Here is a 27,209-nt window from a genome sequence, read left to right on the forward strand (position 1 = left end):
ACCAACAAGCCAAAGGACAAAGAAACAGAAGTTTTGAGTCATTTTTGAAGAGATGTTATTTATGAAATGACAATATTCAAATTTACACACTCTTAAATATATATTATATATACAATATATAATATATATATTTTCCAGCAAAAAAGGGCAAAGAATACTTTTGGGATACAAAAAAATTCATATACATACATATATATATATTAAAGCATGCCCACAGGCACTCATATATATATATATATATGTATGTATACATACAGATGAACAAATATTTCCTCCATATAAAAAAAGTTCCAACCTCTTCTAAATCCCTGAAATCTTCCTCTTGGATTTATGGAAAAAAAATAATCTTTATAGTCTGAAGTACAAACCAAATTCTCAAATTCTAGAGAGTGATAAAATGCTTATGTACAGGTACGTTGAGTATTTCATTTCTCACTGGCAACTCTGCTTGAGCTGAAAGCATTCTGTGGGTTCCAATGAAATACTGAGTGGAGCACCAATGCAAGATTACAGGAAATTATTTAAATTACATTCTACATCTATTCAAAATCACCATCCTTCTAAAACTGCATCCAGGTGAATAATAAAATCCATACAAATGTCTACTAGAAATTCTCTGCAACACGGCAGTGGGAAAGACTTGCTCCTCCTTTTGGAGTTGAGGGTGCCCTAAAGGAATTTCTCCACAGTATTTCTTTTGAAAAGTATTTTTTGTGTATTCCTCTCTTGAAGTGTTTGGAATCCAGGTGATTGTTTACAGAATATTTCCACAGGTGTATTTTTATAGAGGTATTTAAAATTCTGTTCTGCACTTTTTCGATGTTATCTTGCTGCACAACTAAATCGTCCCACCTCTCTCTACCCGGACTGCAGGCTCCGATTGCGCTATAGGTTTTACAGGAGTTTTGGCAGAACCAAACCTACCTCTGCAAAATCAGAGTAAAATAGATGGCCTAGTCATGCAGGGAATAATGATCGTGTACTGTTTGTACAGACAAACAGCTTAATCCCTATTTGGGGAAAGGAAAGTGCATTAAAAGGTCTGATTCAATTTCCATTATATCCCTCAGAAAAGTTACAATTGATTTAAATAAAACCAGGACTATTTAATTTATATTTACATGTGAATTTAATTGCTATTACAAACAAAAAAAATTAATTTAAGTGGGACATCTCAGCACAAGAATTGAGAAACAGATACATTTTATTTCAGCAGCAAATACTATTTTTACATGCTAAAGTTAAGGACCTACAATGTGAAGCTACTGAATAAATTCTCCAAGTAGCTGAACCCTAACACACATGTGATTTATTTAAAAGATATATTTTTCCCTCTAATATGTGGGAATTTCCCTGTGTTAAAATGTCAAGATGATCCATTCATACCTTGCGGGTGCTGCCAAGATGTGTGGAACATAAGAGATTTAAGGTGGAACATTTCCGTAAATGCTACATGCATTCTTGTCTGTGGGCCAGCAACATGATATCCCAGCTCCAGCTGTTGATTTCATCATGTCTGAATACTGAAGTGAGACTAGGCTTCTATATTTGGACATTCCAGAGGCTCCAGAATAAAATTCTGGATTCTCTCATTCCTGGAAAGTTGTAGGCAAGTTTTTACTAGCAGATTCTCTGTATATTCACCTGGTTATGCATATTGACTGGATCGGATCTGAGGTTTGGAAGATAATTAGTGAATAAGTAATTTAAGAAATACAAACCAAAACCATTTTCTGTGACACCTCAGGAGGAGTTTTTTAGAACTGTTTTAAGAGAGGTTTGCATTTCACACCACAGAGTACGGTGTGTAGCACATCCACCACCTACAGCAGGAGCAGCACATCTTACCTTCACCGCTTCTTCCAGACTAACCAGGTTCCCCATCTCCTAGAAGCTGGGTGTCTGCAGTAGATTGTCAGAGCAATAGGCTTCTTTTGATGCTGCGGTCAGTCTACACCAACAGACTTGGTATCCACGATTATTCTCCCTTTGCAGATTCCAAACTTGAAAGCCCACCATTTTGTTACTTGAGATTTATGCAGTACTTAAGCAACTTAAAGGAACTCGTTCACATAAACTCCAACCCCAAATCTCATTGAATAGATCAACTCAGTATCCTACAAGTACAGCATTCAATTTTGTGAAGTCTTTTGCATCTTAATGTGGGCAGTATTATTTCTAGGGCTCTTATAAAAAGAATAAGATTTCCACAGACTGACCAGCTACATTTTAGTTTTTTGACAAGGCACTAAACATTGTGAATCCAATCACTGTGCTCTCTGTAACATTAGAGAGGTTTTAAATGGCTCTAATAGGATCAGAAACCACTCATAATTCTTCTAACAAGCATTTGATTTTTCCAGAAATTAGTTTCCACTGGAAAAATCTTTAGAGTTCATGTTAAAAATATTTGAATGACAGCTTTTATTAATAGAAAAATATATATTTACAGTCAATACTGTTATCTTAGATTTGCAGCTCTTCCTATTTCTGGAGCTCAACCGAAAGTGCGACATTGCTAAAAAAAAATTCAAGATCTGTGCACATATTCAAGTAAGTTAAAACATGCACAGCCAGGGGTTTTGTTCCTGCCATACACAGGATCCCAGTTACAAACAGAGCGGGTTTTTTTCCTTTTGCTTAGCAATTATGCTGTAGCATTCTTAGGATTTGTTTACAATCAGTTTAATGCATACATTCTGGGATATTTATGTGGCACAATCTGTTGCCAGGATGGAGAACCACCACAAACACAGCTACAATCATCAGTTATGGGCATATCTGCAAAGTCAGCCTCAAGCTCCTCAAGGAATAGCTCAGGCCAGATTGTGTTTGACTACTTTGACCATTCTTTCGTTTTTAAAGAAAAAAAAAACACACGACATTACAAATTGCTAAAGTTTACCCAGTGCTGCACAAGAAAGAGATTGGTAGTGAACATCTATCCATGCTTAATTATACTGCGGAGCTAAAATGAGTATTGGTTCATCACAAAAGATACAAACTGAAATTAGATAGCTAGAGAGACAAAGGCTTCGGACCAGCTGCATTAAATACGTATGGTTATAAAACATTCAAAATTCAACTTTGCATGTGCATGTTGATGTGAAAGTGACACTGAGAACACGGAAACACCTACTGGCTTCAAGGACTGAGCCCACTGCAATGGCAGGTGGTCCAAGAATTGCTCGTACAGCCTGTACGAGCTAGGTGAGAAGTTATGTGCACGCACACACTACGAAACAGACACAAAACCAGACCACAGAGAACAAGCCCTACTCGTAGCTCAGCACACGGTGACTAGTAGCTAGCAGATAGCATGCGAGTGACGCGTCATGCTCGGTGTAGTTACGCTCCGAGGGCATTGCCCTCCTGTGTCCAGATAAAGCAGGGCTGCATTGAATGGGTGTGATTCTTAGTCAAGGTTCTTCTACGAGCTGCTCAGCAGTAGTGTAGAAACTTTCTTTCCTGATGTAGTGGAAGTACCTCAACTACATACATTGCACTTGGGCTTTTAATGCACTGTCCTCTTTTTCTGCATCAATGCTGCCATCCTAACCTTTTTGCCGAAAGAGAAAGAAAAAAAAAAAATCACATTAAAATATATTATCCTTATCCTTGCCTGATCCTTCACTGATACAGGTGAATCAAACAAAAGATTAAGAATCAGAAGTTTCAAAAAAGTCTTTAGAAAGGTCACGAAGACAGTCTACATACTACAGCACAATCGATGTAGGCTTCCACACACTATTCAGCTTAGCTCTGATAGATGCCAGAGAAGAAAAACACAGACATTTCAACCCCTCCAAGTGTATGGTGTGGATGCAGAGCTAGTTTTGCTGACTTTAAGCCTGCAGGACTGTTTGTTCAGTTTCCATGCATCTGGTCCAAGCATGCAAACGCTGTATAAAGTGGCTATTTGTTTCAAGGCTGAAGTGAATTGATTCCTCACAGTTTTAACAATTAAAATGAAACATTGATCCATAAAAAGAACACATGGATATCTGTGCATTTATGTGCCAGGAAAGTAAAGGAAGGGGCTGCAGATCTAGCTTCAGGTAAAGGCTGATGTGTAAAGTGAACACTGTAATGTACAGCTTTAAAAAATACATACAAGAATTGCACATAGATCCATAGGAGAGAAGCACAGGCTCATAACTAGGGCTGTCTGCTTTCCATCACCCAGTCAGACTATTCAGTATCACTTTTTCCCCTGCATCCAGATCAATTCTTCAGAATGATTCAGGAAACAATTCAGAGCCTAGCAATACTGAGCAAAGATACCACCTGCGCAACTGCAGAGGTTCCATAGGGAACGGCCGTTAGGTCAGGGAAGGAACTTGGCAGCGGCCTCTAACACTGAAAAGCTCCTTCAGGTTGAGTTTGTAAAAATTCTGTCTCTTTAATTCTCACTAATTCTTGCTCTAGTGCAAAACGCTGTCCGCAATGTTCTTTGAGCTGTTCTGACAACATTCCATTTTTAGGGCATTGTCTATAGCAACATTGGAAAACACTACTTACAACAGACAAGAGAAATGCAGCCAAACACCGCTGTGGGAGAAACAGATCACGATACCCTTAGTTGTGGCTGCCAAACTTAACAGCTCCCTCAATAATTAAACAAGTGATTTTGCCCCCTTATTTTTACCCTTCAGAGAACTGTGCCTGCAGTAAAAGTGTCTCCGTGTGGCCTGTTAGCTACACACAGACAAGCTCTAAACACTTCTATCTCCTGCCAACATACCAGCAGAGCCAATTCAGTCCCACTTTGCAATATGGCACAAGTGACAAGAGCAAACCAAAATAAAACAGAAGAGGTGGCTGTTATTTTCATTCTCAATTCATAGCAGTGATTGTGAGAGAAGGTTACGTACGTCCTATCCATTTTAAGTCGGGCTTTAGTGCCTTTTGCGATGGAAGGGGAATTTCAATTGCCCACCATGCATTGGATTGTTCTTTTATAAACGTGGTTGTAGCTACAGTACATCAACAGTCCAGACTGGTGAATGTCATGTAGGAAATGGGAGAGACAAAGTGTGCGTATTCTGCTTTTGAATGCAGAGGTCTTAAGCGATGGGTAATGGTCTGATTAAGGCAGCATTGCTGAAATCACAGATCCGTGGTTAGAAAGGATATGGGCAGGCAGTGAGGCAGAGAAGGAGGAAAGAGGAATGAACGTAGATGCCTGCTGCCCACTGACGCTTGCTGCAATCAGCAGGGTCACCACATCTGGGAAAGAAAAAAAAAGGTGTAAAGTGTAAAAGAAAGATCAGGATCTGTGTGGTTGAGACACAAGGAAAAGAAGAGTCCAGTCTGCTGGCAGGGGACTGACTAGGCCGAGAGAGAATCTTGCATGGTGCGTGGAATGGAAGCAAATGAGTGTTTTGTCGCATGGTGGATCATTCCTCTCACCTTTACAACTAATCTATTTCTGCTTATGGTCACTGCTATTCACTAAGCAATGCTACGTACGGAAATGACAGAAACTACCCAGAAGAGGAGGGCAATTTGTTTACTGCAGTCGTAGAAATAGTGGTATCGAAGTTTGCTCTCCTTTTCAGCCAGATATTAATCAAGTTACATACTATCTGATCTAAATGCAGTCATGTAGAGGCAATTGATCTCTAACAGGCCTGGCAAAAAAGTAAAGTTTCTGTCATATTTGGTAAGGATGCAATTGCTCCAATTAGAACCTATTTGCTCAGAGTTGCTGGCTTTGATATCTAGGCTGTTTTTTAACACTTGTACAAAGTGTGAGCCCTAGGGCAGGCTGGAGCGAGGGCTGGGGTGGAAGTGGGGAGTGCTTCATGAAAAAGCAACAGGCTCTACAAACTAGTGCTGCTGCATGATTCTCGCAATGCGATGAAGTGAGTCTATAGTGGCAAAAGCCAGGTATTGACAACAAAGCCAGTCTTCCAGAATAACTCCACAGTCCCTGTCCAAGGACTTCTCTGCAAACTTGATCATCAGCAGCGTCCTTTTGATATCCAGCCAGTTCTGAAGTACAGCATCTCTCTGGGCAGGGTTGGAAGATGTACTTAGAGCATGGAACAAATCCTCACGCGGACCCCAAAGCAAACACTGAAGGATTCCCTTGGCTTCTGATATCAGGATCCTCTCTGAAGGGTTGGGATTCAGCAGGCAGCTGGCAAGTTGTTGAAGCCCTTGAGAGTAGAGGGAACGGCAAGGGATCTTGGGGAGATCAGCACGAGTATACTCCTTCTCTTTCAGCTCTGGATTCTCATCAAAGGGATTGGGTAAGTGCAGCATTTCGTAGATGAGGATGCCAGTCTGGAACTCATCACACTTTTTGTACTGTGTTGCAGTGATGATTTCTGGAGCCAGGCGGGACTGATCTCGTAAGACCTCAGGATCCACCATATGACTCTTCTGCTTGGCCTGGGAGAAATTGCTCACTATTAATCTGGCTGGGCAAGCAGTGCTGGGACTGGGCTCCATGGATTCAGAGCTCAGAGGGCTGCCTCCTGGTCTGGAATGAACCAGCAGCAGGTTCTCTAACCGCAGATCACAGTGTGTGATATGATAGGGTTTCAGGTGCTCCAGGCCCAAACACAGCTGTAAAAGGAGTAGACAGACCTGCCTCTCGTACAAATCCGGGCTTTTTGCATGGCGGGGCGCAGATTCTCGCACAAAGTCGGCCACCGTCAAGTACGGGACCTCCCGCGTGATGACCACAACACGGCTGCGTGGCTTGCTGATGGTCCCCTGGTTGCTGGAGCTGTCTTTCTGTGAAGCCTCTGTATTGGAAGCAGTGTCTCTGTTCTTTTGCTCAGCCTCTTTCTCCTCTTCTTCCCGGTCTTCTTCCTCCACCTCTGGTGCATCAGCATCCTCCCACGGAAGGAGACGAACTGGCACTTCAGCAAGGAAATGACCGCAGTCCTGTTGGATGTTAAAGTTGATAGCCAGACTCTGCCGGATGGATAGGCTGTGATAATACTGCTGGGATTCCTTGGCTTTGCTCTTACAAATCTGGGGGAAGAAAATAAACAGAACAGACATAACGTTAACTCTTAAATCTGTAAATTCTGTATCTTTTTTTTTTTCATATGTACCTTGCTGATGGGTATCCAGTCTAGCCCTAAACACAAGCACTGAAAAATTTTTTACTGAACTGACCTTGGCAGACTGTCTTAAGGCACAGGAACAGTTTCCATTGGATAGTAAGCAACTGCAGGCCAGTAGGTGTAGGCAGCTCTCCCTGTGCATATATTATTCAATGGAAAATACAGTTCAGACAAGTTGTGCTTTTAGTCAGAATAGCAGCTGATATATGGTAAATTCACAGTGAAGCTTACTTTACAGTTACTTGTTTATCTATATCATTTTGTTTCGTGTTCTCCTCTGAGCTCTGTGTGAAGCTTAAACACGACAAAAATAATAGCAATAAGAGACACAAAGAAACATGCATAGAATATTTGAGGATATGAGCGAACGATTGCACATGACTGAGTTAGCGTGGCATAACAAGTTACCACCTGTCAGCTGAGTGAAGTGGCTGGATGCATGCTCCTTGCCCACTGTAACTGGAACCTGAAATCCGTTAGCTGCAGCTGTGCCAAGCCAACACATCGTGTCTGCAGGGAGGGCTGTGTGTGCGTGTGGCAGGGGCTGTTGGCAAGCTTACTTGCTGTGGCTCAGGTGATGAATGGAAACTCATTAGAACATGGTATGTTAATGGCTTTCAGTCGTTTGTCAAGATCCTAAGTATATGTTCTTATTTTGGCATATATAGCTGTATTTAATTTCTGTCCAGGAATATCTTTTTCATACATACATTATCCCCATAATAATTATCCTTATTCATTGTTTGCACTGCCGTGACGACCAGCAGCTCCGACCTCCTTACAACAGCCACTGGACAACCTTTATTAGGGCATCTGTTCTAAGGCATTTACTGACTACAGTTACAGCCCTACAAAGCCTCAGGTGTATTGACCTTAGTTCTGCTGACTTCAGTGGGACTGTTCAAAGCGTGTAAGGTTAAGCGTATGTTTTAATCTTTACAGGGTTACAGCCTGAGTATTCTGTTGGTACAGTGCACCGACAGGTCGCAACTGCAAAGCTCAGAGGAAGATAAAAACAGGAAGACATCTCTCTTCAGATGAAGTTACAGCTTCCCTTAGTTCATCTCCGAAAGCGAAGTCAGATAACTAAGGTTAGTAAAAGTCAGCGCTAGTTCTACACAGTCACAACAAAGCAAGGAGCCCAGATCTCATACTAGCCCTAAATATAAGCATAAGGTGACTTTCCTCCCTGTTTCTAATTTTTCCCCTTCTCAGGAACTTGTGTAGGGTTAGTTATAAATTTACCTTTCACTAAAAAAAGAAAGTGTTTTTCATCTTTTATGTGTTTATGTGGCTAAGAAACATATAAATTAATGGGAGATTTAGTCTCTTATGCTTGTTGATCAGAAAAGTGCATTGTCAGATAACGATATGAAAGTAGACACAAATAGTAACGGTATTTTGATTGTCCTCCTGTCTTTGATACTGTGTGTATTTCCATACTTCACAGGCATTTAAATTTCCCTATGTATCACATACACTATAGCTTAAACCGCCTGTTTATAACTGCCATGCACAAACAGAACAAATTTGAAAAATGCATTTTCTAGTCAATTTTATTTAAGAGAGGAAAGTAATAATTTTCTGGAAATCTTGACAGTTACGCTCTTTGTACAGTGGCTCTTGCCAATTTAAATTTTCAAATGTATTTTATACTGTTAGAGGTGAAATGAGTTATCAATGGAAAGTAGCCTCCTCTTCTCTCAAGGGTTACAAAAGTTTAAACAAATACAGTAAAAATGCAGCATTAACCTTTGGATTATACATGGAAAGCAAACGTCAGCTGACTGCCTTGGAGACTGAGTCCCCAGATTTATTAAATACTTAATACTGCACAGAAGACACAAGTAGAAAAGTGTTTGTATAGACCCTACCAGCATGTATCAAATCTGACTGGGAGAACAGCTATTACGGAAAACGAGAATAGTTTTGTCTTCTATGCCCTTCAAGTCTATGGCTGGTCACGGGGAAAATCAGTTCCAACTGCCAGAAAGGTTCAGTGTGTCATAATCCAGCCTTTAGTATTTAAAAATACTTCACTGACCTAATCCAAAATATAAACTCATTCTGAACGAGTTTGATTTTAAGGTCAAGCTTACTTACAGATAAGAAAAGTGCAAAAATGCACTTGCGTTTAGCTATGGTATTGTATTTCATGTTTGCCACAGAGGATTTGTAATGCCACCTGCCAGCTAACAGTGATATTCTGTTAGGAATACATAATCCACAGAGCGTTTGCTCTTAAACCAATTCATACTTCTCAATTTGGTGAATATGAGGCCTTTTTTAAAGTTTAGGAAAAGGATTTCTCCTTGTCTATAGAAAAAGAAAGGCAAAGGAATCGAGACTTAGTCCTAGTTTCTAATTTTAGTCCTAGGCAGCCTCTTTTTCCTACTTACTTCAGATGAGGGCTCTCAAAGTTATTACTGGAATTTCAGTTAAAATAATAGGAGATAGGCTTTGCCCCTCTCAAAATCAGCGTTGGTTCAGTCATTTTAGAAAATATTGCCAATCCTAGAATTGTGATAACACAAAAGAACACTTTCATAGGCCTCTCTGGATGCAGTCCTGCTTCCTTCTAATTTAGAAGCGACATCTGGACCAAAAGGCATTCAGCTATTAGGGCAGAGTACACTGCCTTTGCACCCATTCCCTTTTCCTCTGAGCCAGAAGCATTGGCCTGCAAGGTGAATCTCATCTGTATGTTGTTAGCTGGATCATTCATAAGAAACGCCTTTCCAACATTTTAAATCACCCCGAAAGAGAGTTGTCCCTCACTACTATCTTCTCTTTCTCCCTGCTATTCAATCTCAAGTCTGTTTTACTTCAAATGAAACTGATAGCCCTTCTCCTAGCTGATATTAAAAATGATGATTCCCATCCTTTAACATTACACCGTTACACTTGGGAAAACATAACTTTTCCCCTCTTCATTGTTTTCTTTTCAAAAACAACCAGCCCTCATTCTTCCTATCTTTATTCCTAACCCTCTGATTCTTGTTGCTCTTTTCTGGATTCTCTCCATTTATTACATCTTTCTGAAGAGTGGTACCCTATAATGAATACAGTATTCCATCGAGCAGAGCAGAGCTTTATATATAACGATCCTTGTAACACTTTCTGGGGTGAACAAGTCACCTTATTAACTCCACAGTTACTGTGGTTCATGAAAACCTTCAGAGCAGTGTCCACTCTAAAGTTTGAGTCCACAGCAGGGCCAAACTTTCCGCAATGTCAGTTCTTAGATACGAGTTTCTGTTTCAGACTCCTCTCCTTACATCAACAAACCAGAAATTAAAGACTAAATAGTATTATGATTAAAATCAATAGTAAAATGACTGCATTCATGAAAACAGTTTCCCCCTCCTTATCCCGCCATTAAAGTAGATAACCAATAAAGAAAAAAAATAATTTCTAATCCCACAAATGCCCAAGAGTGACGGCTTTTGGACACTTCTACTTCTCTTGTGTAATACAAGGAAGTATATAGGTACAAGAACACACATGCAGTATCTACAAAGACAAGAGAGTTCAGATCTGATTAGAGAGGTATTTTCTGCTTCTTGCTTTTTGTTTACAAACAACATGAAGCGAGAAGAGGAAGAGGCAGCTGGGTTATTTAAGGCTGGTTAAACTGCTGACTACACAAACACTAAAATTTGTACACTAGCTACTCTGTAATTGACAAGGGGAACGGAAAAGCTAGGCTCTACAGAAGCAGCACCCAGAAACTGGAGTGTGACAACAAATGGGACACCTGTCTGAATTCATAAAATGGGTTCTAAAAGACAGACCTGCAGTAATCTGATGGTCCTGTAAGCATCTGGGTACTCTTCAGACTTTCTCTGTGAAATACAGCTGCATGAGTCCAGATAAGTCCTGCGGTTCAGATTCTGATTTACCAGCATCTTATTAGAATGGAGAACATGTACTAAGAGCAGTGGAGGCAAACTAAGTTTTCTCATTGATCTGCTCAAAGACAGCTTAGAGAACGTAAAATTTATTTACTGACAGACTTCTTGTACTGTTTCATCATTTTCTGAGTTGCAGCTTCTACTCAGAACTCTATTTTGATTACCATTTTGCGATGGAGTAGTGAATGCTAGTGTTTATAATACTCTTAATGGGTAATAACGCTCACCCTAGCATTTCATATTGCAATACCTCCACTATCACCTGAAACTGTCATCTGAATGACCGAGATTTAAAATTTTCAAAACGCTTTGAGTTATAGTAAGTTATGCAACCAAAATCTGTATTTACATCTGAAAAGATGTAGGGAACAAATTGTGAAATCTGATGGCCTCATTAGGAAGTGTTTTAGACTGGCTTGTGATGAATTGCTAAAGGAGTGGATACAAAGCTGCTGCTGCTTTTCTGTTTGTGACAGTTAGTTCTATGTCAAAGCTGTGAGTAAATATACAGCCCAGTTTTCTTTGCATGATTTTTAAAGCTTTTGTCTGTTCCAGTCAGCTACTCTAAAAAAAATATGGAAATCCTGTTGCCTTTTACATGTATAGTATGTTGAATTCCTATTTTTGGGCACAGGAAAAGAAAAAGGTGAAAATACTTTGACTAAAACACTGCAGAAAGTAGGATCAATCAGTCATTTACCATTTGTTTTAATGAAATACAATGAACTAAGCTATGAAGACAAGGTATGTGATAAAAGGTGAAAGAAAGGTGTTGATAAGGGCTTGGCAAGCCTTAATTTTTAAAGCTGATAAAGAGCTGATTGTTCAAAAGATGAAGCAACGTTGGTAAAAAGCCCTTCCATATGATGCAAGAAAGCAGTAAGAAAAAAGGAGACACATGAGTAGGAAGGAGCAGAAAGTTTCCATCCTCCTTTTCACTGGAATCATGTATCTTTTCTTCAGTGCATCCATATAAAGTCGACTTCTGTCACATTTGTTTTCTTTATATCCTGCCATTTCCATTTTCTCCCCCTCCGCCCCCATCCCCAAGAAGCAAGATTTTAATGTTTCAGAGCTCCTAAAAACTGTTCTGCATTAGCTTTCCTTTTTCCTTTATGAGTCCAGTAGCCTACTGTGCCATCAGCTGACTTCCACTTTACCAGCAGGGAATCTCATTTCCATTCTGTCCTATGCACTTTACAGGGCGTCTGAACTTAAAGTAAGATGAATATTGTGGGAAACGAATTTACAAGTGCTGAAAATGAGAAACACAGAAGATCACAAAGACTGCACCATCTGTGCTACTTTGTTGTACTGCACAGAGGGACAACTGCAAATGAAATTCTGCGTAGAATGAAAGCTGCTAATCCCAAATTGATAGCTTGTTCTTGGCACAACCTTGTTTTCCGAGGAGGCCAGTTTGATCTCTGATTGACCTCATTTTCTTGATTTGGCCTTGGAATACAGCTTTGACTTTTTAACGATGTGCCAAAATACAGAATTCTACACTGCTGTGACTCAACTTGGAATGGGCCACAAGTTTAACATATATAGCTTTATTTTGATCCAAAGCATGAAATTCTGGGATGACCTTTAATAACACTTCTGCCAAGAAGCTCCACTAGGAAACTGAATTACCAAAAACCACCTTATCACACTGTGACAAACTAAACGTAACTAGAAAATAATTGTCAGCTGCAACTAGGAAGCTGTCAGCCAAATTCAACCCAATACTATTTACTTCTGCATTGCCCTATTTTACTCTTGAGACAGGAACCTTAGCAGCAATCCTAAGGTTTTATTGCCCAAAGAACTTCTGCTGCCCTGTAGCAACCAAAGCAATAAATCTTTAACTGCTCCTTTTGAGCTGTTTGCACCTTTGCAATTCCTGTTATCCTACCTGGAACTGCATTGCAACATGTGCCTGTAGCCAGAGCAGACAAGCTGCAGGCCATAAGCTGTTTTTTTATGTCTGCATTGTTCTGTTTGGACTCTGAATCCAAATTTCTCTATGTCTCTATGATACTGTGCAGTAGCTTCCTTCAGAGTTTAATACTGAAAGTGGAAGCAGTTTCCTCCATGTCACTGACACAGTAATTAATCGTCTTAACTATTACTCATTCTGAGTATTTTTTTTTTTTTTTAGATCCCTGTCATATCGGTGCCTTATTAATTCTCTGTAGGGATATTAAGAACTGAACTTGTCCAACCCACTTTGTAGAAAAAGCTGGTGCTCTTTGCTACTTTTCTTTGGTGTAACCTTTCCACTACATATTTGGAATTACTGATAAGACTGTGGTTTCAGGGGAATGTTTATCTGTAATTGTCCCAGATCTACCAACTACTTAGAAGGTAGTACTGGACTTAGTGAAGGAAAAATACCTCAGGGACTGGAATTTTATGGAAACCTTTCTTGTAAGGGAACTTCTGTTTTTCCATTTGGAAAAGTAGTTTCCTGATCATGACTTATTTACTGTTTTTATTTGTAATGTTTTGGGCAAAATAATTGTCACATGGTTTCCTGCAACTTTTTTTGCACAGGACCTTTACTAGCAGATTAGGTGAGAGTGAAGCAAAAAGTGTAATACAATGCTTTGAAACAACATACCCATATAAACATTATCTCCTCTAACACCCACTCCAACAGAACGAGTTGTGCTTGTTCTCCACCAAATTTATCAGATCATCTTTCACCAGTGATACCACCAGAATGCAACAGTCCACTGGTACCTTCTTCTGCACAAAAGGTTCATTCTTCTAAATTTAATTCAGCAGTCGTCAAACGGTTAAAGCTTAATTTTTAACAGTGCTTTTGTAAGTCTACTTTTGGAGATAAAATATTAAAATGTAATTTTTTTTGGCCTTATGCATTAAGACTTAACACTGTTTGGAGGTGAATCTCTTGTTTTCTACAAAGAGAGTAATGATTACAAAATCCCATTATCACATTTTTTTCTCAAATCTAATATTAAAATCATAGAACTTAAAAAGCATCTGAATTGTTAGCCAGCATTGCTTGGGTAGTTCTAGAAAACTTGAAAGACCTACATAAATTTACACAGTCTGAAGATGTGGCTGCATATACACTTTTGAAGTGTATTCCTAAGACTTGATCAAAAATAACAGGAAAACTGTATTTTGGATTCACTAGGCACACCTGTAATTTTAATCTCACTATTTTTACCATCCTGTTTTGGGGACAAGGGATTTAAAATAGCAGGAATACATAGCGTATTTGTTGGAGGTAGATGATTATGCAATTTGGCTCACAGAAAAAATACCCATGATAGTAAAACTGGTATATTTGCTAAAGCTAAATTCCCCAAATCTCTGCGTAGTGTAGTAGCAATCTGTTGTTACGAGATTTTGTAGAAATCTGATCCTGGACTGATGACAAAGTCAGAGATCAACTTAGTGGCAAATGTGAAGACAAAGTTGAAATTTACTATAGCTGATTATAGGGGGAAAAAATCCAGTAACCACAGTTTAAACAATGCTATATAGTTTGACATATCAGCACAGAGAATGCAGTAATAAAAACACGCACCAAAGAAACACACTGGTGAAGAGAGCCCAGCTTAGCTGAATGCGTAAAGCTTACGATGTGTGAGAGAGAAAATGAAGAGACTTTGCTTGGCTCAAAGAAATCAGAGAACACGTGCGGTGGACACATCTTCCTGTACCACATAAGGCGCCAGGGAGGGTATTTTCAAGAGTAACCTCCTCTCATCAAAACAGCACAACAGCTCATGATGACCTCCAGCTCAAGGGTATTTTTTGGATACTGCACTCACTCTCCAGACCATCACATCTATTACACTCCACTAAATTTTGTTAGTCTGCAAACTATTTTTAAGACAACACCTGAGTTTTGAGAGAGGGGAAAAAAGCACATATTTGACCATGCTACCTTGCTGTTCTTTCTTCTCACTGGCTTTCTGTAAGAGAAACGTATTTAGGAGGACAGTAGATAAGTAAACAACTGCACAGGTCTTGCCTGTCAACTGTGCAAAGAGCAATCACGTTACTGATAACCCAAACCTGCCTATACAGAAAAATACCACTTTGAGTCCTAGAAGGAACCACTTTTGCATCATTGTATTAAAACAAACCTCAAACTGAGTAATGCCAGGCTGCTGATTCTGCAACCAGAGTAGATTGCCAGATATATTCATGGTCTGGTTCTCAGCTGTTTCATACCACTGGACATGGCATCCACAAGACATCCATATTTCATTTCACATCTTTTCAAAATGAGGTCCTTGATAACTAAACAAATCTAAATGGTTACGCCCACAAGTTTGCTTTAAAAAGATGCCTTTTCAAGTTTCAGAAGAAACTTGCAACAGTTTCAACAATTGCAACAATCTTACCCTTTATTTTTTTCCATCTTTCTTGTAAACAATCATGCAGGAATGGTAACAACGTTTTGTTCCTGTAGAGCACCACCCTTCTGAGAAGGGTGCTCTATAAAGAATAACTGATCAGGCCTCACACACCTAAATGTTTTATCTCTGTTTCAACAAGGAGGAGTCAGAAGTTCAATGATTTGCTCAAGGTCACGCAGGAAGCCTGACAGAGCCATGAGTCTCAGCTGTCTTTCTCACCATCATCCTATCAGATAAGTACTGAGAACTTTAGAGATACGGCGCTCAGAAAGCATTAGCTATATAAAAGTCCACAAAGCAGCAACATCTAGTGAGATAGCTGCTGACTATTCATTATTATATTAGCAGTAAATCTAGTAAATTGTATTTCTTTTATGTGTTAGCTGAAGAATAAACTAGACACAATCAATTACTTGTTTAGTAAAAGGCCACAAAACTACCATTGACAGTAGTATAGCTTATAAGGCAACACTGGGGCTAGACAGAGCTTTTCAAAGGCTGGTAATGAACACTGGTGAAAATGTAACACCTTATATGGGAACATAAAGGTATATTAGCCTAGAATTTACATTTAAAATTACATGGCCCTGAACATGGAAAACTTTGAAATCTTTGCTAACTAAGAGCGATAATTTAGGAGCATCTGCATACAAATGAATGAAGGATTTTGTTATTGCAAGTTTCCAAAAAACTGCTGACACATGTTGAAATAATACAGCTTTTTCTTCAATATTTCATTAAACAATGACTGTGGTAAAGACCGATCTGTGTTGATCTTGTATGAACAATTTCGGGGCTGCAACAAAAACAGATGAAACGAACAGCAGATACCAATGTCATACATGGCTCTTAATAGATGGAAAAGCCTGTATCTTGGGAATCTTACTTTTAAAAGCAGCAAGCACTTACGTTTGTAGGACCTATCCTCACTGGGTGTGTGGCAGATTACAGTTACTGTTGTCACACTTTGTCACTTATGTCTTGAATTACCATTCCTCAAGCCTCTCTTACCTTGACTGCGTAATTGTTGAGAGGATCTTTTGCGTAAGAAGCTGTGTAGTAAACCGCATCGCCTGCCTCGCAGCACGGCTTGTCGCTGGTGAGCCTGAAATCCGACCAGCTGTCCACCCCGAATCGCAACTGGTCTTTTTGTCCGGCCATGAACAAATCTTCACATTTAAGTGCCAGCTTCTTCAGTGAATCAGCGTGAAGGCTTCGGATTTTACCTACCACCTCTTCCCGGTTTTCAATTCCTCGATAAAGTGCTTGCCTTTGCGGCTTCTGTACACCTTTGCCCTGTTTAGTCTGCGAGATGCGTCTCCCAGTTAGCGACTCCATGCTATTGGAACACCGGTCCTTAATACTGATAGTGGTTAGGCTGGAAACACTGTTCGTTGCTGAGGTGGTTGCCCTTAGTTTTTCTGTGGGCCTGTCCAAGGAATCTCCTGACTCGTTGTCCAGTACCTTGAGCTCCAGGCTGACCGAAGAGCAGGCGCTGCTTGCTTCCCAGTTGGTGTCAATGTCATAGGTGGGATTGGCCACAATGCACAGGTTGTTCTCCAGAGCCTGCTTCTGGAGATCTCTGGGGGTTGGCTCTGTGTTAGCTCTCAAAATTGTTTTCTTTGGCAGTGGGGGTGGTGTTGGCTGTAAGTTGTTCATTGTCTCCTGGTCTACTAGTCCTCCAAAGGCAATGGCATCATCCAAAGCTCCCTTCGGTTGCCTTGGCTGTTTCGGAGGTATCATGGCTGCTCTAGACTGTCCTGTGTAATAAGAAGACAATAGTAATAGAAGATTAAAGTATTCTGCATTTGCTGCTCATATTTGCACTCTGCAAAGAAGTTTAAGGCAAAAAAAAAGCTGACTAGGATCCCCCCAATATCTGAGGAAAACCTGAATACATATCTGAAAAGATGAGCTAATTAGAGAGCAAAACGACCAAATCAGCATCATGTTTATATCGTCACATACAGCCGAAGTCACTTCATTTGACCTTGGCCTATGCAGTAAACTCGGTTTCAGTGCTAGCAATGCTGGCCTTTTACATCGCATGGGATTAATGACAAAACCCGCAAGCGAAAACCACAAGTGAATTTTGGCACTCTGGCCAAATTCTAGTTTCAGTAATTATACCCAGCCTCCCGTAAGTCCTTCTGCAGGCAATCAACTACAATATTGTTACGAACTTTCTATTCACATGTGCTAAAACTACGAGCAGATGCTGTTAAGTGGCTTTGCGTCCCGTTTCTTTGAGATGCATTTCTCTAGCAGGTGAGGTGATCTTTTTTCATACATCCTTATAATAGTCTGTAAAGCACGTGGGATCACTTGGATCTGCAATGTGCTCAGGAGGCTGAAAGCATTATTTCAGAACGTAAACTAGAAAACTTCAGACAAAAACAACATAATTTAGGTACTTCCAGCAGTCGCATTGGAAATTCAGGATGCCCTGGCAGATCCACTAGGTGAAGACAAAAGTCAAGCCTGCTTTCACTCAAGTTGCCCAGTGTGTTGGCACTGCTTTCAATGAGAGTAGGATCATGTTTTGAGATTACAAAAATATAAATACTTTTTACCCTACAATTTAAAACGCACACCCCCTGCCCCCCCAATCATAGCTTTCTCCAATACATTTTTCCCTTACTCACTTGCCATGGGTACCTTTGTTGGCAATATTATGTCCATAGATAACCTGACCTAGATTCAGTCAAGAGATTCCAAACGGCAGGTTACATACATGCAAGCACGGGATTTCCACTGACAGACTGGTTTCAAACATTTGTGTGCTTCTAAGGAAGACAAACTTCCTGCCATGTGTTTTGGATGGCTTTTAGAGAGGAAAATTATGTTTTATAACTGCCAGAGTCCTTGGAAATGAAGAATAAATAAGTGACAATAATATGAGAGAGAATAAAACCCAATAAACAGGCAATACAAATGACCAACTTGCTGCTCTGGGACAATTAAACAGTGGTTACTCATATCAAAATGAGATTTTTCCGCTCTTAATAATCAACTGCTATTTTCATAGAAATTATTTTGTAAGTTTTCTACTACTCCTGTGAGGTTCATTGACTATCACGGTAAAGTAGGAAGCCAATTTTTACAGTTGCAACACAGCGGACATGAAATGGATGCTACGTATAATTGCAGCTGAGCATCTTTTCGAATGAGGGAACGGCAAGTAGAAAGACACTTATGACTATTTGACTGTTTATAATATGTGCTGAATCCTTGTAAAAAGAGGACTGAACTGGAACGCTGAACCAAACTGAGGCGATCTCAGATTCAGATTTGAATTGCATCACTTTGGTCCATAATTAATAAGTGACTTTGGTCTATGAAAGGAAAAAAAGTTTCCATTACACTTTAGGACACTTTGTCAGAGTTTTTATGAATACTGTAGAATCTAATCGCTTGGCCGGGATGCACAAAACCCAAGAACGCTGCGTTAGAATGCTGAAAAGGACTTCCTAATTTCAGAAGATCAGAGAGGACTGTATTTTTAAACGTATCCACGAATGGAACAGCCTTGGCTCTTTAATTCTTAACAATCATTCTCTTCTCAGTCATTCCAAGGAGACAACTTCACAAATGAAAGTTACATCTCTATCTTTTGTTTAAGCTCCAGAAGCCCTTAGAAGAGCTTTATGGATTTTGTGATAAGCCTGGATATTCCAATGTTTAAAAAACTGAATTTTGAGCAGGAAATTCTATTAGCTTTGTACATGCCTGATCAACAGGGAAGATTGCATAGGACTACTCCGCTGGTTCATCGCTTTTTAGCTACCACAAATTAAAAAAATATTAAAAGGATAGAAATACTGGAGAATCTCTCCAGATCTCTCAAATCATTGTCAAGGTTGCTTAAAAAAATTTAACACTCAGAGCAACCCCTACTGCTCCTTTCAGATCTTGGTATTGCAGTGAGCGTGCTCTACAACAGCTGCTCCTCCATTCACCACCTGATGCGCTGCAGCATGTAACACTGGTGCCAGTTGAGCAGTACAGGAACGCTATCAGGTACCTTCTGCCAAGACGAAGAGTGGCATAATTTAGAGTCAAAGGCAGAATTGATGTCTGCATGCCAGATACACGCATCCAGATGTCACAGTCTTTTGCATAATCCTGAGACAAGTTCATTTCTACTTCATAACCAATTTTCTTACTCATCCAAACGTGTCATTTTCCACAGTTGCTTACTCTTACAAAATCTGTGACCTATGTACGTCTGCCCTGGCAACACTCTGTGTTAAAGATCCCCTGCCTATTTTCTCATTCTTACCCTCTTCCCCACTATGGGAACACAGCCTGACTGCTGGGGTATTGGGAAAGGCTGCTATTTCAGGAGGCAGTTTCCTAACATGCGTTGCTCGTGTGACTTGCACAGATGCTGAAGTAAAACAGCCAGAAAACAAATTAGAGCAAGACACACATCTCAAGCAGCAGCAGCAGAAGCCCTCTCCAAGAACGGTAAGGTTTAGATCAGTGTTTCTTCTTCATTCTCTTATTTTCTTTCTGCTTTAATGGCCCTGTCCTCCAAAAGCCGTTCATACAAAATAGAGTTGCAACTGCAACCAGTGGCTTCCGCTAGTTGTTGCTTTTGCATAGCGACTGAAACCGTGACATCAAAATACAACTGAAGGTTTTCATAACCTGAAGCTGTCATTGCAGAAGTCTGGTGGGGTGGCAGGATCCAGAGAACTGCATGTAAAGTCATTATGTAGTTACTTTCCAAGTATTCTCAGCTGAGGAAAATGAGTTTCTAAAACATGTTATGTTACAGTAGAGTTTCTCCCCACAAGAACGGATTTTCCATATGGAAACCTATCCATCTGTAGTATGTGTTTGAAAAGCTCTTCGTTTTATGCTGACTGCTTAACACTGTATATTTCTTTCATGGCCATTGGGCCAGTCTTTCCACCTCAGCTTTCCCCACGCATGGCATGATACTGTGTCTCACTTTTTGTTTTTTTTTTTTAAATTCAATGTCTAACAAGGAAAAGGTTGTCTTAAGTTTTGTCCCTGTCGAAGGCACCAGAATGTTCTTTTGCATACAAGTACTGTCAAAGCATTTGCTTTTTTTTCTTGCCTATCATTTCCTTCTCCCCTTGCACGCTTAAAGCCCAACATTTCTGTACCTACGGCACAGACTCTCCAACATTACCAGCTTCAGCCTGAGCTACACTCTTAGGAGGCAAATGAAAAGGAGGAACAGGCATAATACTAAGCTACCACTTAGATATCTTTGAAATGGCTTCCAGACTGTTCAAAGACAGAAAAAAATTAACTCTTTATAGAGAGCAGCTTTCTAGAGAGGTTTAAGTAATTCTACAGTTCAATAACATCTTACATTATAGAACTTCACTACACTATTTAAATATTAATACTTATGTCTCCAGACACCATGCAGAGGTCTGAAACTCTAAATCAGCCCTAAGAAAAAGCATTAAAATCTATTTTTCCAGGTAAATGATTTACCATCAGACTTTGCATCGCAACCTGTTTATGTTTGCTCATGACACTATCAAATCTGACACATTGAGCTCAGGTTTAATTCATTTAATTTATATTCCATAAGCATGTTTTTCTTATAGTAATGACATGCATAATTATCATTTAGGTTTCTTGATAGCCCACGTATCTTTCTTTTTGGCTTAGACCAGATCAGCACTATACATTGTCAAGAAATTTCAGAACTGTGAAGGAAAATGCTTCTTTAATTGGGAAAACAACTAATGGTGAATTAGGCAAGCCAAGTGGGTGACAGGCTGCGTGCTTCCATCCTTCCTTGAATGCAACTATTCCTGAGATGTACATTGCGCTGCAGTACATAACATATGTTAGTCCAGTACACCAAGGACAGCAGGCTTCTGTACTTTCTCCAAACTCATTTACTCTTGACATGGTAATCTGTCCTACATTCTCCTTTCTTCTTGAACGTGTGTTACTGATTATATGCCATTACCGTCTCTCATCCAAGGATAACACCCCTTGTGGGAAGATGTGAATTGGAAAACAAAGTTGAAAACAATACTTACTATTCACAGCAGTAACAAGACTATTGCCATGATTACTAACTCTGTTCTCAGTTTTAGTGACCATTATAGCACTCCTTAATCCCTAATCCCCTAGTGCAGGGATTTAAATGAATGAACAGGACCCAGAGGGCTAAAAATGGCCAAAATGATTCTCATCTCTGCCCTTCTCCAACTTACCATGTCAGTTTGACAAAAATTTCACGTTTTGCATTGCCAAGAACAGTAAAAATTAATAATCATGCACGTACAACATAGGTAATCAATCTTCCAAGACCACATCTATCAAAACACCAACAGAACTAAAATCAAATCTGTGGACTCTCTAAAGTGGAGATCAGCAAGAAAGAGGAATTTCAAGTGGCTCTTGCGTGTCTGCAGGAAATCCACTGTAAGACAGGGCTGGGCTGATCACACAGCTGGAGCCTGGCACAGTCCTACCGCGTTGCTGACCTCTTTCTCTCCATGGCCAGGAATGGAGTCAGATGTTCCAATAATTCTCATGTCAGTACATCCTCATTTCATGTTACAAGTTATAAAGGCTGATTAAAGTATTCATTGAGTAAAATCCACAGACTGGCCATCTCCACTGTACAAGTTTCCTCTCTCTACCCTTGTCCTAACACTTTTTCCCCTCCTTGTACTTGGATATTGATCATCCTTTGCAATCTGCATTTTTATTATAACACAGAGCCTGGAAAAGATTTCTCTAAGTAGCAGATCAATTATAGTGATCTTTATTACCAGTACAAAATACATCACTCCTTAATAAACTCTTAACTCTGACTGATAAAAATAACCAAACCATAAAAAAACCCACAAATGCATAAAAGTACCTTCCAGCCAGCGCAAAGCAACCAGCATGCTTCACAGCTCCAATTCCAATAAATGCAGCACATGTACAACACTATTCCATAAAATTACTCAGTACACAGATTTACCCAAACATGATTGTTAATCATAGAATCACAGAATGGTTTGGGTTGGAAGGGACCTCTAGTTCCAACCCCCCCGCCATGGGCAGGGACACCTTCCACTACACCAGGTTACCGAAAGCCTCATCCAGCCTGGCCTTGAACACTTCCAGGGATGGGGCAAATCCTGCATTAATCCTGTATTATACTCAGTTGTTCATGCTTGTCGTTAATTTAATACATAAAAATCCTAGCAGAATGGTAACGTATAAAACAGAAAGGAAAGCTAACGTTTGTCCAGTGACATCCATTTGTGAACTAACACCTCCAGTGTCTCACCAATGGCTTGAGGCTGTGCACAGCTACAGTAAGACGGGCTGCAGGTCCCAGATCAATAAAAACTGCAGATGCAACAGCTTGTCTGCCTTGGTGACTTGTCAGGTCCTGCTACCCGCCCACCATCGCACCATGTTAAAGATATTTACCTGTACTAATTATATATTCTACAAAGTGCATTACACAGATATTGTAATCACTGGCTGTCACTGAACTGCCACTTTTAGTCAACAAAGATTTCATTACCTTATTGATAGCCTGGCTGAAGCACGCTGCCCTGGTCTGACTGACTGAGGCAATGCTCCATGGCAGATGCTGTGATCTGGGATTTTTTTTCCAGTGTCAGCAATCATAAAACCCAGAAACTTACCCTCATTTTTTTCATCTTTTCTTTAGGCGTAAGGAGAAAAATAGCTGATAATAAAATAACCTATTCTTTTTTTAAGTGATAGAAATATTATCCTAAGAATATCTTAATCTACTTACAGCGATGCAAATGCAATCAAGTTGATTTCCCCAACGAATTCAGACAAAGACAGAAAAATTTAAAGATTTGTGAAGGAAAGGACTTTAATTATCTAGTCTGTTGTGTTCCTTATGATAAGCTATCTGAACTAACTTCTGTTAGAATAACAGCGCACCTAAAAAAAGAAACATCCAGGCCCTACCTTGCACATTTGACTGTTTGTTTCTGCATCTAGATTCAACTGGTAGCCACTGGCTTTTGTGCAATCTGTTGATTGTTGATACCAAAGGTATCCCTTATCACAGCTCCACTCACCACATGAGCATCCATGCCATGATAAAGCCAGACTCTGTTTCTTCGATAAGCTAAACAGATCCAGCTTCTTGAATTAGTTGCTGTAAAGTGCCTGCCACAAGACCAGGCATTTTCAAAGCTTTTCTTTAGAGCCTGCACCATTTTTTTTTCCAAAAATTCTTCTTAAACTATGGTCACCAGGGCTTGACTATGGCCATGACAGTTGCAGGGTAAAAATGAGATATACCTAACTGGTCTACTCCTGTTGAAGTTTCCTCCTATTTATACACCCAGGAACGCACTAGGCTCTTTCATCTTATCGTCATGGTGGGACCTCAGGTTTCCTAAAAGCCCCAAGTTTTTTATGTTGTATCTGATTCCCAGAGGAGAACCCTCTATCTTGTAAGGCTTGCCTGCATTATTTTTTTTTAATTCCTAGATGTACAATTTTACATGTTAGATGAATACATCCCATATTTTATATGTGACCTATTATCAAATTTTGCACCTGCAGTTTGGTTCCTGACAAATACTTGCTGGCACACCTGCAGTTTTTGTGGGCAGGACCGTAAACTGATGATAGGACAACTCCTGTGGGAGCAGGGGAAGGCCAGAACCAAATATATTTGAGGGCAGTACCTGATATAAACTACTACCTGACTCCAGATGAAAATTTACTGAAGCTTGCCATTATTTCTGTTTGTAGAATTTCATGCGACATGTCACAACTGAAGATTAGACGTTTAAAGTAAGGACGTAATATTCTCTTCTTTTCAATAAAAAACATAGAATACGTATTAAATTCGTATTTAAAATAGAATATTGTGCATTATGCTGCAAATTACGATGTTCACATGATGTATTTTACAAACTATAAATCGTAGTCTGTAGTCACAAAAAGGCAGCTGTAGATATAATTGCAGTTGAAGTAGGAGTCCAGTGTGACGTAACTTAATACATTAGATATTCTCGTATTTTCCTTTCTTTCAGTTACACACACCAGTATTTGTTAATTCTACATCTATGATTTTGCTGCTCAGGTGATGTAAGATGTGGAAACAAGTAGGAATTATTCTAAATCCCTACCTAGTAGTCTCTTGACAGCTATCTGAATTAGAAAGTGAGGGTGCTCGAATAAACCAGAAAAAAGTTTGAACGGCAGCCAGAGAGCTCAGTGCCATGTAGGGTAGCATCGCTCTTAACAACAAGCAGCAAGCTTGCCAAGACAGACCAAGTCAAGCCTAAAAGTTAATTTAACTCTTTCATACCTAAAATTTACTTTGGTGAAAGCAAATCTAAAAGCAACCTAAGGATGAGGTGAAGATTTTGCATAAAATGCTAAGGGGTTCAGTTTTATACGGTTTTACAAAGGAGAATTCACACAGAGGAACACCACTGACAAAAACGAGGACTGATGGAAGTGATAACAGAATCACAGAAGCATTTGGAAGGAAGGGACCTCTTGAGATGGTCAAGTCCAGCCTTCCCTGTTCAGGCAGGGTCAGCTGGAGCAGGTTGTCCAGGACCACGTCCAGTTGGATTTTGTGTATCTCCACAGACGGAGAGTCCACAACTTCTCTGGGTAACCTGTTCCAGTGTTTAATGGTATTTTATTACTTTTGCCATGAGTTTACTACTCCCAGTTTGTGAGTTGCTGTGGGAAGGACAGAGACAGATGGACAGAAGCACATCTAAATCTGTTCAATGAAGCAGTTGCCATCAGGTGAAACACCTTGCATAAGAAAATTGAGCTAAATTGAGCAAAGATTTAAACAGAAGATTCACAATATCATTATTTTGTCTATGAAATGCAAGTAATCCCTTGACTGTATGAGCACTCTGGCTAAAAAACAGCAATCTCACCATGAGGAATAAGTGGTATTTCATACATTAAATGATACCTTAGCTTGATCCTTTTAGATGTCAGTTTAGTTAGGACCATGGGCTAACCATGCTACTAATAGTTTTGATGCAGACAGATCTACTGCCTGGATTCCATCTGTAATGTATCTATGTCCTCGATACAGAAAATACATAGATATATATGTATATCTCAATGAATTGAGAATAATTCCTTAGATCTTTGAATAATTCCACCATAAAAATACAAATTTTAGTTTTCCTCCTTGAAGTTACAATTTCTTGGTAGATGTTAGCCTCACTCTTGGGCAGGATATTTTTCCTCTTTATGCTTTATAAACAATACCTAATTAATATTTCATTAGTGGAATACACTAATAAATTTGCCACTAATTCACATTTAAGCAAAAAATATCACTAAATGTCTAAGGAATGTATGCACCTGAGGGTTTAAAATTTAGCCCTTGATCCCTCAAACCTGCGTGGACATGCCAAAGCCCTGTACTTGTGAGCCATCTCAATGCAGTCAGTTTACTCTTGTCCAAATGCTTAATAAGTTGGTTTGCTCACAGCCTTACTGTAAAACATGTAGTCAGATATTCTTGAACATAAATAAATGAGAGATTTGTATTCTTCTAGAAAATCTGCCTGTAGGTATTCCTAAATTTGCAGTACTTCAAGTGAAAATGCTTTAGAAAATCAGGCTGATAATATTGATACTATATACTGAGAGGTGCTTGTTTGTCTTGCTCACTTATCTTCCAGGGAAGCCCTACATACACGTATCTTTTTAATATGAGTCTGGAATTCAGTGATAGACTGTGCAGCACCTTCAGGACATTCATATCAAGGTTTTATGAAGTAGCAGAAGTAAACTCTCAAACTAGGATAAGAAAGATTTTAATCAACAAAAGATGACTATGAATATTTTAGCAGTTATTGATACTCTAAAATAAAAAGTCTTATCTTTTGCTGAAGTTTGGAAAAATATTGAAATCTACTTATTGTTTCTAAAAAAATTAGATAATTTGATCTATATTTTAAACCTCTTCAACAAAAATGCCTCCAAATGGACAATACAATGTGTCTTTTAAAAGTATTTGAGATGTTTATCATTAAGTGCAATTAAAAGACAGTTTTAAAATCCTAGGAAAGAAAACCTTTCACTTTGCTGAATCTTCACATTCTTGGTTGTGTATTTCAGAATAAGAAAACATAATTTTATTTTCTATAAAACAATATTAAAATGCTTGTCTTTAAAAACTAACCTTATGAAAGCGTATTGAGCTGTTCAGAAGACAAGGTTCTTCACAGCCTGGGAAGGTATCCAAAATCTCATCTAATTTAAATTTTCTTCTACGAGAATACACTTACCTAAATTGCTGTATGTAGCACTGCAAGGATTTAAGTCAGGAGAATTTGAAGGTTCTTCCTTTTCTTCCTCCCCTTGTGGGACACGAACAGATGATACTGGTATGACGGAGGCACTGCCGCCATTGTCCTGCTTCACGAACACGGCTCTGGGAACGCGAGGGGATAAATCCTCCAGTGTCGTATCATCGGGCACTTGACTGAAACAAACAAAACAAAATCACCTGGAAATCAAAGCTTCTAGATTCTTCTGGCAAAATACCAGGTGAGGCATTAAATATCTTCAGGAATGGGAATGAACTGGTAAAGAAATAAGCTCCTTTCACCCTCCTTTTCTTAAGAACACCTTTCTACAATATTTATTTTCCTTAATAAGAAACAACTTCTGACTGAAATAGTAGCATGTAGTAATTGATGCCTTTCATACAAAAGGGATGATAAAATGCTTTACAGCTGACTACAGTCAACATATGTAGGCATATATATGTGGGCATGATTCTGCAAAAAACACGTAGGACTCAAAACAACAGGAGAGAAAGGTGCTTT

The 27,209-nt window shown here is 39.4% G+C and overlaps 1 protein-coding gene across 2 annotated transcripts in view; it reads right to left on the reverse strand.

Annotated features, from left to right (window-relative positions):
* Positions 1-241: 241 nt before the first annotated feature.
* The window catches only part of PEAK1 (pseudopodium enriched atypical kinase 1), a 53,856-nt gene continuing 26,888 nt past the window's right edge, over positions 242-27,209 (reverse strand). For both annotated transcript variants that reach the window (XM_086620171.1, XM_009985872.2), the window contains 3 exons: positions 26,667-26,863; positions 16,399-17,147; positions 242-6,990 (listed from right to left, as the gene is read on the reverse strand). In XM_086620171.1, coding sequence (XP_086476297.1) covers positions 5,833-6,990; positions 16,399-17,147; positions 26,667-26,863 — 2,104 coding nt within the window. In that variant the 3' untranslated portion in view covers positions 242-5,832. The remainder of the gene's footprint in view (positions 6,991-16,398; positions 17,148-26,666; positions 26,864-27,209) is intronic.

Source organism: Tauraco erythrolophus, chromosome 14 (assembly GCF_009769465.1).
Source record: "Tauraco erythrolophus isolate bTauEry1 chromosome 14, bTauEry1.pri, whole genome shotgun sequence".
In the NCBI taxonomy this organism is placed as follows: Eukaryota; Metazoa; Chordata; class Aves; order Musophagiformes; family Musophagidae; genus Tauraco; species Tauraco erythrolophus.